Source organism: Cucurbita pepo, chromosome LG16, assembly GCF_002806865.2.
Source record: "Cucurbita pepo subsp. pepo cultivar mu-cu-16 chromosome LG16, ASM280686v2, whole genome shotgun sequence".
Taxonomy (NCBI): Eukaryota; Viridiplantae; Streptophyta; class Magnoliopsida; order Cucurbitales; family Cucurbitaceae; genus Cucurbita; species Cucurbita pepo.
The window spans coordinates 8,036,639-8,047,112 of record NC_036653.1 but is presented as its reverse complement, the minus strand read 5'-3'; the positions used below and the strand labels follow the sequence as shown (position 1 = coordinate 8,047,112).

General features: G+C 39.1%; 4 protein-coding genes across 4 annotated transcripts; 2 read left to right on the top strand and 2 right to left on the bottom strand.

Moving 5' to 3' along the window:
• Positions 1 to 44: 44 nt before the first annotated feature.
• On the top strand, positions 45 to 1,407 carry LOC111777270 (probable pectinesterase 48). Its single transcript, XM_023656802.1, has 2 exons — positions 45 to 703; positions 776 to 1,407. Exons 1-2 carry the CDS (start codon positions 230 to 232, stop codon positions 1,382 to 1,384), a joined length of 1,083 nt encoding a protein of 360 aa, XP_023512570.1. The 5' UTR covers positions 45 to 229; the 3' UTR covers positions 1,385 to 1,407.
• Positions 1,408 to 1,623: 216 nt separating this feature from the next.
• On the bottom strand, positions 1,624 to 3,711 carry LOC111777268 (pentatricopeptide repeat-containing protein At4g14170-like; the record flags this gene model as incomplete). Its single annotated transcript, XM_023656800.1, is given in 1 exon segment — positions 1,624 to 3,711. A coding segment is annotated over 1 exon segment (2,072 nt), but the record flags the coding sequence as incomplete, so codon positions are not given.
• Positions 3,712 to 3,803: 92 nt separating this feature from the next.
• On the top strand, positions 3,804 to 5,480 carry LOC111777272 (probable pectinesterase 48). The gene is made up of 2 exons (XM_023656804.1): positions 3,804 to 4,472; positions 4,578 to 5,480. Exons 1-2 carry the CDS (start codon positions 3,999 to 4,001, stop codon positions 5,184 to 5,186), a joined length of 1,083 nt encoding a protein of 360 aa, XP_023512572.1. The 5' UTR covers positions 3,804 to 3,998; the 3' UTR covers positions 5,187 to 5,480.
• A 328-nt stretch (positions 5,481 to 5,808) lies between these two features.
• On the bottom strand, positions 5,809 to 9,271 carry LOC111777796 (cysteine desulfurase 1, chloroplastic-like). The gene is made up of 10 exons (XM_023657514.1): positions 8,934 to 9,271; positions 8,577 to 8,710; positions 8,335 to 8,494; positions 8,084 to 8,270; positions 7,504 to 7,649; positions 7,354 to 7,426; positions 7,176 to 7,239; positions 6,797 to 6,896; positions 6,419 to 6,571; positions 5,809 to 6,344 (listed from the first exon to the last, which is right to left on the bottom strand). Exons 1-10 carry the CDS (start codon positions 9,189 to 9,191, stop codon positions 6,174 to 6,176), a joined length of 1,446 nt encoding a protein of 481 aa, XP_023513282.1. The 5' UTR covers positions 9,192 to 9,271; the 3' UTR covers positions 5,809 to 6,173.
• Positions 9,272 to 10,474: the final 1,203 nt, after the last annotated feature.

The following is a 10,474-nucleotide window of genomic DNA, read 5'->3' as shown; positions in this document are numbered from 1 at the left end:
AAAATAAAATGTTATTTTAAAATTATATTTTTGTTTGTTTGGAGGAAATAGTCTTCCACCAGATACGGAAAGGTAAAACGAATTCACAAATATTAGGTGGGTTCTTATGGTTCACAGTGGGACCCATCACCCTATATAATCCCTACCTTCTCCATGCAATTCAACGTACTCATTCACCCATCCTTATTTTAAAAATAAAATAAATCGCTTCAAGAAAACAACAAAAAATATGAATATTGCTCTCACAACATTGCTCATCTTCCTGGCAGCTTTTGCACCCATCTCTTCTGCTACAACAGAGGTTCCTGCAGAGAAGTCGCAGTTAGAAGCTTGGTTTTCCGGACATGTGAAGCCCTTAGCCGACCGCAAGGCCGAGCTTGATCCCGCCCTTGTGGCCGCTGAAGAAGGCTCCACCGTCGTGAAAGTGAGGGCCGACGGAAGCGGAGACTTCAAGACTGTCACCGAAGCCATCGCCAGCGTTCCAGCCGGTAACACCAAACGCGTCGTGATTTGGATAGGGGAAGGAGTTTATAAGGAGAAGCTTACGATCGAGAGAAATCAGCCCTTCATTACCCTTTACGGTTCCCCTAAGAATATGCCAAAATTGACATTCGATGGAGATTCCAAAAAATACGGCACCGTGTACAGTGGAACTTTGACCGTCGAGGCTGAGTATTTTGTTGCTGCCAATCTCGTGATCGAGGTAATTTGTTAATTAAATGCATTTTAGGATTAATTGGGTATCGTTTTCTAATCAATTTTTGAATAAAATCAGAACACTTCTCCAAGACCGGATGCGAGAAAAGGAGGTCCGGCACTGGCGGCGAGAATCAGAGGGAATAAAGCCGCAATTTACAATTGCAAATTCCTAGGGTTCCAAGACACCCTGTGCGACGACGACGGGATGCATGTGTACAAGGATTGCATCATTGAAGGCACTGTGGACTTCATCTTCGGGAAGGCAACGTCCCTGTATTTGAACAGTCAGCTGAATGTGCTGGGAGAAGGGGGATTGGGAGTGATTGCAGCGCATTCAAGAGAAAAGGAAGACGACCCCAGTGGGTATGTGTTTGCGCATTGCAGCGTTACAGGCACTGGCGGGCCGAACACTTATTTGGCAAGATCCTGGAGGCCTTGGTCCAGAGTTGTGTTTGCCTACACCACCATTGCCGACATCCTTCATCCTGAAGGCTGGGACGACATGAACAACCCCGCTTTTGACAAGACGGTTTTCTTCGGAGAATTTAAGTGTTCGGGGCCGGGAGCGGAGACGAGCAAGCGTGTAAAATTCAGCAAACAGCTGAGTGAAGCACAAGCGAAACCCTTCATCAACCTTGATTACGTGCAGGCCCAAAAGTGGTTGCTTCCTCCTCCCAAACTATAGGCTTTCACAGTTGCAGGAAGAGTGGCAGTCGATTGGGTTGATCATTAATTACCTCATTCACATTCTTTCTTTTTTCTTTTCTTTTCCCCTTAACAATAACATGTCTGTAACCTCATCCTTTCATATTGAATTGTAATGAGATGAAATAAATAAAATTCTATTTCATGGACACTACAAACCTGCTGTATCCAAACCGATTAAACGCAGACTAAACTCTTTGTTATAATGAATTTGACATTGTAATAACATATCAGATCAAACGAATTCAAATCCCTCTGCTCGATCATCAACCACAAAAGCGTGCAGCTGGCCATGAATCTGAACCCAACTACAGCCAGGGCTCTTTTTCGCTCCTCTAGACTTCATAAGTTCCCTAATCCTGTTTACCTCATCCCATCTTCCTGTTTCTGCATACATGTTTGAAAGAAGAATATAGTATCCACAATGCTGAGGCTTTAGCTCAAATAAATGCTCTGCTGCCTTACACCCTAGTTCAACGTTTCCGTAAATTCGACAAGCACCAAGTAGAGCTCCCCAAATATTTGAATCGGGCGCTATCGGTAGTCGCCGAATCAGCTCTGCTGCCTCTTCTACGAAACCAGCACGGCCGAGTAGATCAACCAGACATGTATAGTGCATTTCGGTGGGTTCAAGATGTTGATCCAACATCTCGCTGAAGTATTGCCAACCACGTTCAACTAGTCCTCCATGACTACAAGCTGACAGAACTGCAATATATGAAACTAAATCATATTGCACTTTATCATCCCTCATTGCTTCAAACATATTAATTGCAGATTCCAACTCTCCTATCATTCCATATCCTAAAATCATAGTATTCCAAGATGCTACATCTTTGAATAGAATTTGATTGAAGATCTTACAAGCAAGATCAATTCTTCCACATTTTGTATAAAAGTCCAATAGGGAGTTTGAGACAAATAGATGAGAGTTAAGATGATTTCTTAATGCAACACCATGAATCTCTTTACCTTGCTTGACTGCGGCTAGGTTTGCACAAGCTGATATGACCCCCATAAAGGAAACGACATCAGGCTTTTTACCAAGCAGCCTCATTTCTGAGAACAAATTCAGAGACTCCAAGCAATCGTTTGTTTCAGAATATCCTGTAATTAATATGTTATAAGAAACTTCATCTTTATGGGACGTGTTGAACACATTTCGAGCAGAACGAAAGCAACCACATTTCGCATACATGTCGGTCAGAGCATTGGTTACAAACAAATCAGATGTTAGTCCTAAACGAACGCCCATGGCATGTATTTCTTTGCCAGGACCAAGGTGACCCAAACGTGCACAAGCAGGAAGAACATTGGTAAAGGTCACTGCATTAGGGCGTTCTCCACTCTCTTGCAATAGTATTACAAATCTTATTGCTTCCAACGCGACCCCATTTAGCGCATAATTAGCGATCATAGTGTTCCAAGAAACTATATTCCTTCTATCCATGCTGTGGAATATGCTAGATGCCTCAGTTGAATGACCAGACTTGGCATACATATCGATCAGGGAATTGGCAGTGAAAAGATCAGTTTCTGTTCCCATTCTCATACTGAACCCATGAATTTCTTTTCCTGCTTTGAAACATTCAAGCTCAACAAACACAGGAAGAATGCTCGAAATGGTGACCGAGTTCGGTTTAGTTCCTGCATCGATCATCGTCCTAAAAACATCCAAGGCATCCCAGAAATGACCCTTAAAAGTTAGACCATTGATGATTGAATTCCATGAGACTTCATTCTTCTCAATTATCTCATCAAAAACTTGCCATGAAGCTTTCACACTCCCACATTTCCCATACGCATCGACAAGTGCATTGCAAGAGGTTACCAAAGAATCCAAACCAACTTTCACAATGTAACAATGAATTCGTCTTGTCATCTCCTCGTCTTCAAGGCCAGCAGAAATCGGCAAAAGACTGATAACACTCACCAAATTTGGTTGAATTCCGGACCTCAAAGTCATCCAAAAGTAATAGTTACGAGCCTCCCTATAATCCCCATTAACTGAAAGGAGCCCAATAACCGTATTCCACGAGACGACATCTCTCTCAGACATTTCATCGAACACCTTCGTAGCATCATTTAAGAACCCACAATTCCCATACAGCATCAGCAGCGTATTGCCAACATAGACATCAGAATCAAAACCCAACTTAAACACAACCCCATGAACCTCCATACCTTTGCAAATATCAAGCGAATCAGAACATATCTTGAGAACAAAAGGAAATGTATGGTCATCGAGTTGAACACCGAGTCGAACCATCCTGTTGTACGTCTGCAACCCATCAAGCGTCCCATTCCACTTAATATCTGGACCTTGATAAAGGGAGGGGAGTTTAGAGTAATTAGAGGGGAAATGAAGGGTATATTAGAAAATATATATATATATATTTTTTGTTTGGAGGAAATAGTCGTCCACTAGAGACGGAAAGCTAAAACTAATCCAGAAATGTTAGGGAGGTTCTTATGGTTCACAGTGGGCCCCATCACCCAATATAATCCCTACCTTCTCCATGCAATTCAACGTACTCATCCACCCATCCTTATTTTAAAAATAAAATAAATCCCTTCAAGAAAACAACAGAAATATGAACATTCCTCTCACAACATTGCTCATCTTCCTCGCAGCTTTTGCACCCATCTCTTCTGCTACAACAGAGGTTCCTGCAGAGAAGTCGCAGTTAGAAGCTTGGTTTTCCGGGCATGTGAAGCCCTTAGCCGACCGCAAGGCCGAGCTTGATCCCGCCCTTGTGGCCGCTGAAGAAGGCTCCACCGTCGTGAAAGTGAGGGCCGACGGAAGCGGAGACTTCAAGACTGTCACCGAAGCCATCGCCAGCGTTCCAGCCGGTAACACCAAACGCGTCGTGATTTGGATTGGGGAAGGAGTTTATAAGGAGAAGCTTACGATCGAGAGAAATCAGCCCTTCATTACCCTTTACGGTTCCCCTAAGAATATGCCGAAATTGACATTTGATGGAGATGCCAAAAAATACGGTACCGTTTACAGTGGAACTTTGACCGTGGAGGCTGATTATTTTGTTGCTGCCAATCTGGTGCTCGAGGTAATTTGTGAATTAAATGCGAACACTTCTCCTTCTTCTGATCAATTTTTGAATAAAAAACAGAACACTTCTCCTTCTGATCAATTTTTGAATGAATAAAAACAGAACACTTCTCCAAGACCGCATGCCGGAAAAGGAGGTCCGGCATTGGCAGCGAGAATCAGAGGGAATAAAGCCGCAGTTTACAATTGCAAATTCATAGGGTTCCAAGACACCCTGTGCGACGACGACGGGCTGCATGTGTACAAGGATTGCTTCATTGAAGGCACCGTGGACTTCATCTTCGGGAAGGCAACGGCCCTGTATTTGAACAGTCAGCTGAATGTGGTGGGAGTCGGGGGATTGGGAGTGATTGCAGCGCATTCAAGAGAAAAGGAAGACGACCCCAGTGGATATGTGTTTGCGCATTGCAGCATTACAGGCACTGGCGGGCCGAACACTTATTTGGGAAGATCTTGGAGGCCCTGGTCCAGAGTTGTGTTTGCCTACACCACCATTGCCGACATCCTTCATCCTGAAGGCTGGGACGACATGAACAACCCCGCTTTTGACAAGACGGTTTTCTTTGGAGAATACAAGTGTTCGGGGCCGGGAGCGGAGACGAGCAAGCGTATAAAATTCAGCAGACAGCTGAGTGAAGCACAAGCAAAACCCTTCATCAACCTTGATTACGTGCAGGCTCAAAAGTGGCTGCTTCCTCCTCCCAAACTATAGGCTTTCATAGTTGCAGGGAGAGTGGCAGTATTCGATCGAGTGGCAGTATTCGATCGAGTGGCAGTATTCTCACATACACCAAATACCTCTCCGCAACCGCAATCGATCGGGTTGATCATTAATTACCTCATTCACATTCTTTCTTTTTTCCCCTTTTACAATATCGTTTCCCATGACCTTATTCTCAATTATTGTCGTCAAATTATACGACATCGTATTGTAGTATGATAGACAGTTTTGTTTGAGAATAATATATGGATCATTTTACTTAATTGGTATGTTTTTCATTACATTTTGAACAGAGACATAAAACTATCACTATAAAACTAAGATTAAAACTAAGATTAAAAGAGTACATAAAAAAATTTAAAATCAATACAAAAATTGATAGGTAAATTTTAGACCTAGGGCACGAGGTTCGTAAAAATAATTCACAAGCTTCTAAAAAGAAGAAAAAAAAAAAAGGGAAGCCTAACCTAATAAGGATTTTCTTTCCACATTCTTTTATCTTTTTATAAATTTTCTTTCTATCTAGATTTATACCTCTCCAACAGCTGAGGTAGAATCTCATATATAAGCTTAAGCTTTAGAATTAGAATTAGAATTTATGTATACGTTTAAATCAACATAAAATTGGTTTTATGGTATATTTCATTACAATAAACCATCATGTCATGAGCCCAAAGAATCTGAGACTTCTGATTTGAGTTGACTATATATAATACACTAACAGTATCCCGTTATCTGGAGAAAAATGAGTCCATGAAAGCATAGCTTAATTAAATAATTTATAGATAAACTAAAGTCTAAAACTAGGAGAAATCTGTGGTCTTTACAAGAACATTATATGGGCAAACATCTGGTAGTAAATGTCACAGGCTCAGCTCAAGATAGCAAGAAGAAAGACAATCTTCACCAAACCAAGAAACAGAGCATAATCCATGCAGTGGACCCACCAAACCAACAAGCTTTGGTATTACCAGATCCCTACTTGAAGGAGTCGAAGAAACTTACAGTGTCATTCAGAGCCTGGATAAAGTAGTCCACATCCTCTTTTGTGTTGTAGAAGTAAAGGCTAGCTCGTGCGCTCGAGCTCACACCGAGGGCCCGATGGAGGGGCTGCGCACAGTGATGTCCTGATCTGATGGCTATACCATGCTGCATTAAAATATTTTTAAGGACCCATAGAAAGTAACTGATGCACTCTAGTAATACAATCTCCCTTGATGTACCTGTTGATCAAGAAAAGTTGCAATGTCCGTTGGATGCATGTTTTCAATATTGAACGAGCACAGAGCAGCACGTTCAGCATTAGGGACTGGGCCATATATGCGAATGTTAGGGACTGCACGAAGGTTCTCATATAGATAATTCGCCAATTCTTCCTGTTAGCAGACAGAAACTCATTGCTGGTTAGACTACAGTATCAAAACTTGTGAACATATTTATCATCTCATCCTACGCTTGCAGTTTTCCATTTCAGATTTCCAGGATGTTGATGAAAAATAATATCTGAATCCCTTGATTAGAGCAAGATTTCCATTACTATGCAACTTTTTCACCCCAACAAATTTCAAAGGGATACATAAGCCAAATCTCAATCAACTCACTTCATAAGTATGAATCTTTTGCATGCCGATTCCAGACAAATAATCAATAGCAGCTCCCAATCCAATTGCTTCTCCAATCGCTGGCGTCCCAGCCTCGAATCTAATGTATTACGTTCAAAATTAAGCCAAGTGTCAATTGCAAAAAGATGAGCAAACAAAAGCAGAGCAGCCAGCATAGAAACTTATAGATAAAGCGCTAAAGTTCATGATATTATTTTAAAAAAATTAAATGAAACTTTGAGGTGCTCTAATTTTAGGAATAAAACATAGAAGATTAATGGCATATTCAGCATGTCCTCAGTCTTATATATTGAACGTTCTAATTTTTCCACCCCATTTAGAATAAAAGGAAAACGTTGCACCCTTGCAGTTCACCAACCTGGAAGGAGGTTCTGCAAATGTGGAATGGTCAAGAAATACATCTGAGATCATCTCTCCACCACCTAGAGCCATGTAGGACCAGATATGAAAATTAGATATTGACTCCCGTCTAACTAACTGATACAAGTTTATTTATATATATTTGCTTTCATAGCTTATCTTCTCGAAGTACCTACCTAAGAATGGAGGCATTGCAGACAGCAGATCAATCTTTCCATATAAAAACCCGATGCCTGTAGGCCCACACATCTGAAGCATGTTTATTCCTTAACTTCATATGCACAAATGTAAGGCCCAAGATTTAATTAATAAGAAAACAGCCTAACCTTGTGAGAAGAAGCAACAAGAAAGTCAGCATCAAGCGCCTGGACGTCGACAACCATATGTGGAACACTCTGGCATGCATCTACTAGCACTTTAGCCCCAAAACGATGTGCCCAGCTAACTATGTCTTCAATTGGAAGAACAGATGCTGCAGACACAATCAAATCATACTGAATTCCACTATGTACATCAGTTCTTTTCTTTCCTTCTTCATTCATTGAATTTTATTATTTTTACTCAGCCAAACAAGTTTAAACTTGACTTGTAATAACTGAAAAGATATGATCACACTTCAGTTGGAAATACTCACCTACTACTTGTTCCCCTTGAGTAATGCTTACAAATTGAATGGTAAAAAAAAAAAAAAGGAAATAGATTACAATTGTAACCGCCTAAGCCCAAACCCACCACTAGCAAATATTGTCCTCTTTGGACTTTCTCTTTCGGGCTTCCCCTCAAGGTTTTAAAACGTGTCTGTTAGGGAGAGGTTTCCACACCCTTATAAGGCATGCTTCGTTCCCCTCTCCAGCAAATGCGAGATCTCACAACAATAGTGCTAAGATATCAAATAGAAGGGTGTACCTAGTACATTTGAGACATGATGGGTAACCACAAGCTTTGTTTTTGTTGTAAACATCTCCTTGAAATCTTTCAAGTTTGGGACATCATGTTCATCTAAACTCACGAACTTCAGAACAGCACCAGTCCTTTCAGCTACAAGTTGCCAAGGGACAATGGCACTATGATGTTCAGCAACTGTAAGTATGATCTGCACTGAAAGAAAAGATCATTACAGTTAAAGTTACAGCAGTACAAGGCTACACGATACGCACCTCATCTTCTGATTTTAAATTCGCTATGCCCCAAGAATAAGCCACTAGATTGATAGCTTCAGTTGCATTCCTAGTAAAAACGATCTCTCTAGCATCTCCAGCATTGATAAAAGACGCAACCTTCTTTCTTGCCAGCTCATACTCGTCCGTTGCCTTCGCACTACAATCACAAATGGTCGTGATTACAAGTGATCAAAACATCGTTTAAATTCACGTTTCATACCAAAGTACGAACAACCTACCTCAAGTAGTGTATGCCACGATGAACATTTGAATTGTAAGCCTCATAATAATTCTGCAAGGCTTTCAACACAGCAATCGGTTTCTGAGAGGTGGCGGCATTGTCCAAGTAGACAAGCTTGGAGCCATTTACTTCCTGCAGATCGCAACACGGCCATTAACTCCACCGCATGAAGTGCCAATAGATTACAACAATAATCACTCGAGACTAAATAGTGGAAGTAAATATAACGAGATTCACAAACTTTAAGGAACTAATACCAAATAGACGAGAAATGGGTTTATGATTAATGAAAAAAGAGGAATCGGCCAAATCACCAAAGAAAACATACAGAATAACGATGATAAAAAAGAAGAACCTGATGGAGGATGGGGAAATCAGGTCGAGTTGAGTGGCCAAGCGAAAGAGAACCAAGATGCAAGTTGTCCGTTTCCCTGGCGGTGGAAGCTGAAGCAGAAACAGAGAAGGGAGAGGAAAATCTGCGGAAGCGGAAGCGGAGAGAAGGAGAAGAGGAGGTGCGGAGAGTGGAGGAGAAACAGGAACTGCAACGACTAGGGTTTATGAAAAGGAGTTGGAATTGGAAGGATGGGAGCTTGAGAACCACACCTTCCATCATCCTTTCGTTCCCAAACTTGAGAGAATCGAAGAGGTCTGGATGGATGGTATCGATGCCCCTACACAAAATAAAGCTGTATCACTTATAAACTAAAGTTGACCTTAGAAATTAAATAAATAAATAAATAATAACAACTCCAAATACAAAGAATATATCGGTAAAGAAAAATAATATTCACCATTATACAAGGAAACTAATAATAACGTAAACTTCAAAAACAAGAAAGTAACAATAAATAAATAAATAAATATATATATATATATATATATATATATATATATATATAGCAAAAACCTTTTTTTAGAAATACTTCAAACATAATATGGTTGTAAAAATTTAAATTTAAATTAATTTTAAGCACAACATGGGTACATGTTGACAGATAAATATGATATATTGGTAGTATACTTGGTCAATCTGTTTGTATAACTATTTAGCATATGAGTTGATTGACATATGACATATAACATATATAATTGTTATATAATAGTAAGAAATTTGTTTGTTTTTAAAAAATCTTGAGGAAAAGTTCAAATAAGACATATATGCTAGTGATGTACTTCAACAGTTATAATAGATAATTTTTTTTTTTTGTAAGAAGAAGAATATTATTAATAATTAAGCTTAATATAAAAATATTATTAATAATTAAGCTTAATATAAAAAATTTAACAAAAGAGAGCTTCTGAGGTTTGCATGTTACAACTTTTAGCTTCACTTTCTATTCATTCACTCACTCATTTAAAAAAAATCTTCAAAATAATTTCAATTATATCTAACTTTCCCACCATTAACATATGAAATCAAATCCATAAATATAAATATATTTTATAATTGATTGAATACATGTTAAAATGTTTCTTTCAACGAGAACTTATTAGGAAGGTAATTTGCAACATGTTTCTCTTAATTTAAGGTAAAGATGGTAACATTTATATAAAGTAAGGTGCGGAGGGATAAAATCGTAAATTTAAATTAGTTTACTTTTCAAGCAAATGTTTCAACAACATGATAGCTTCAAACAATAAGAATTAAATCTTTCAAATGATCCAATTATGTAAGTACATAAAAAATGTGAATGTTAACTTAAACAGAGTTCAAATGATCGAGAAGCACATGCTGAGCTAAAAAAAAAGAGTAAAAATAGACTAAATTACCGTTAACAATGGCCTCCTGAGTGTATGAACCATCCATTAAAAAATGTCAGAGAACACAATTAAAAAAAAAAAAAAAAAAAAAAAAAAAAAAAAAAAAAAAAAAAAAAAAAAAAAAAAAAAAAAAAA

Bases quoted from the DNA above. Each gene is read 5' to 3' on its own strand.
- LOC111777270 (XM_023656802.1), top strand. From the start codon at position 230: ATGAATATTGCTCTCACAACATTGCTCATCTTCCTGGCAGCTTTTGCA. The intron at 704-775 runs GTAATTTGTTAA...GAATAAAATCAG, and splicing joins CTGCCAATCTCGTGATCGAG to AACACTTCTCCAAGACCGGA.
- LOC111777272 (XM_023656804.1), top strand. From the start codon at position 3,999: ATGAACATTCCTCTCACAACATTGCTCATCTTCCTCGCAGCTTTTGCA. The intron at 4,473-4,577 runs GTAATTTGTGAA...GAATAAAAACAG, and splicing joins CTGCCAATCTGGTGCTCGAG to AACACTTCTCCAAGACCGCA.
- LOC111777796 (XM_023657514.1), bottom strand. From the start codon at position 9,191: ATGATGGAAGGTGTGGTTCTCAAGCTCCCATCCTTCCAATTCCAACTC. The intron at 8,495-8,576 runs GTAGGTTGTTCG...TTGTGATTGTAG, and splicing joins CGTGGCATACACTACTTGAG to TGCGAAGGCAACGGACGAGT. The intron at 7,427-7,503 runs GTTAGGCTGTTT...AACATGCTTCAG, and splicing joins TTGTTGCTTCTTCTCACAAG to ATGTGTGGGCCTACAGGCAT.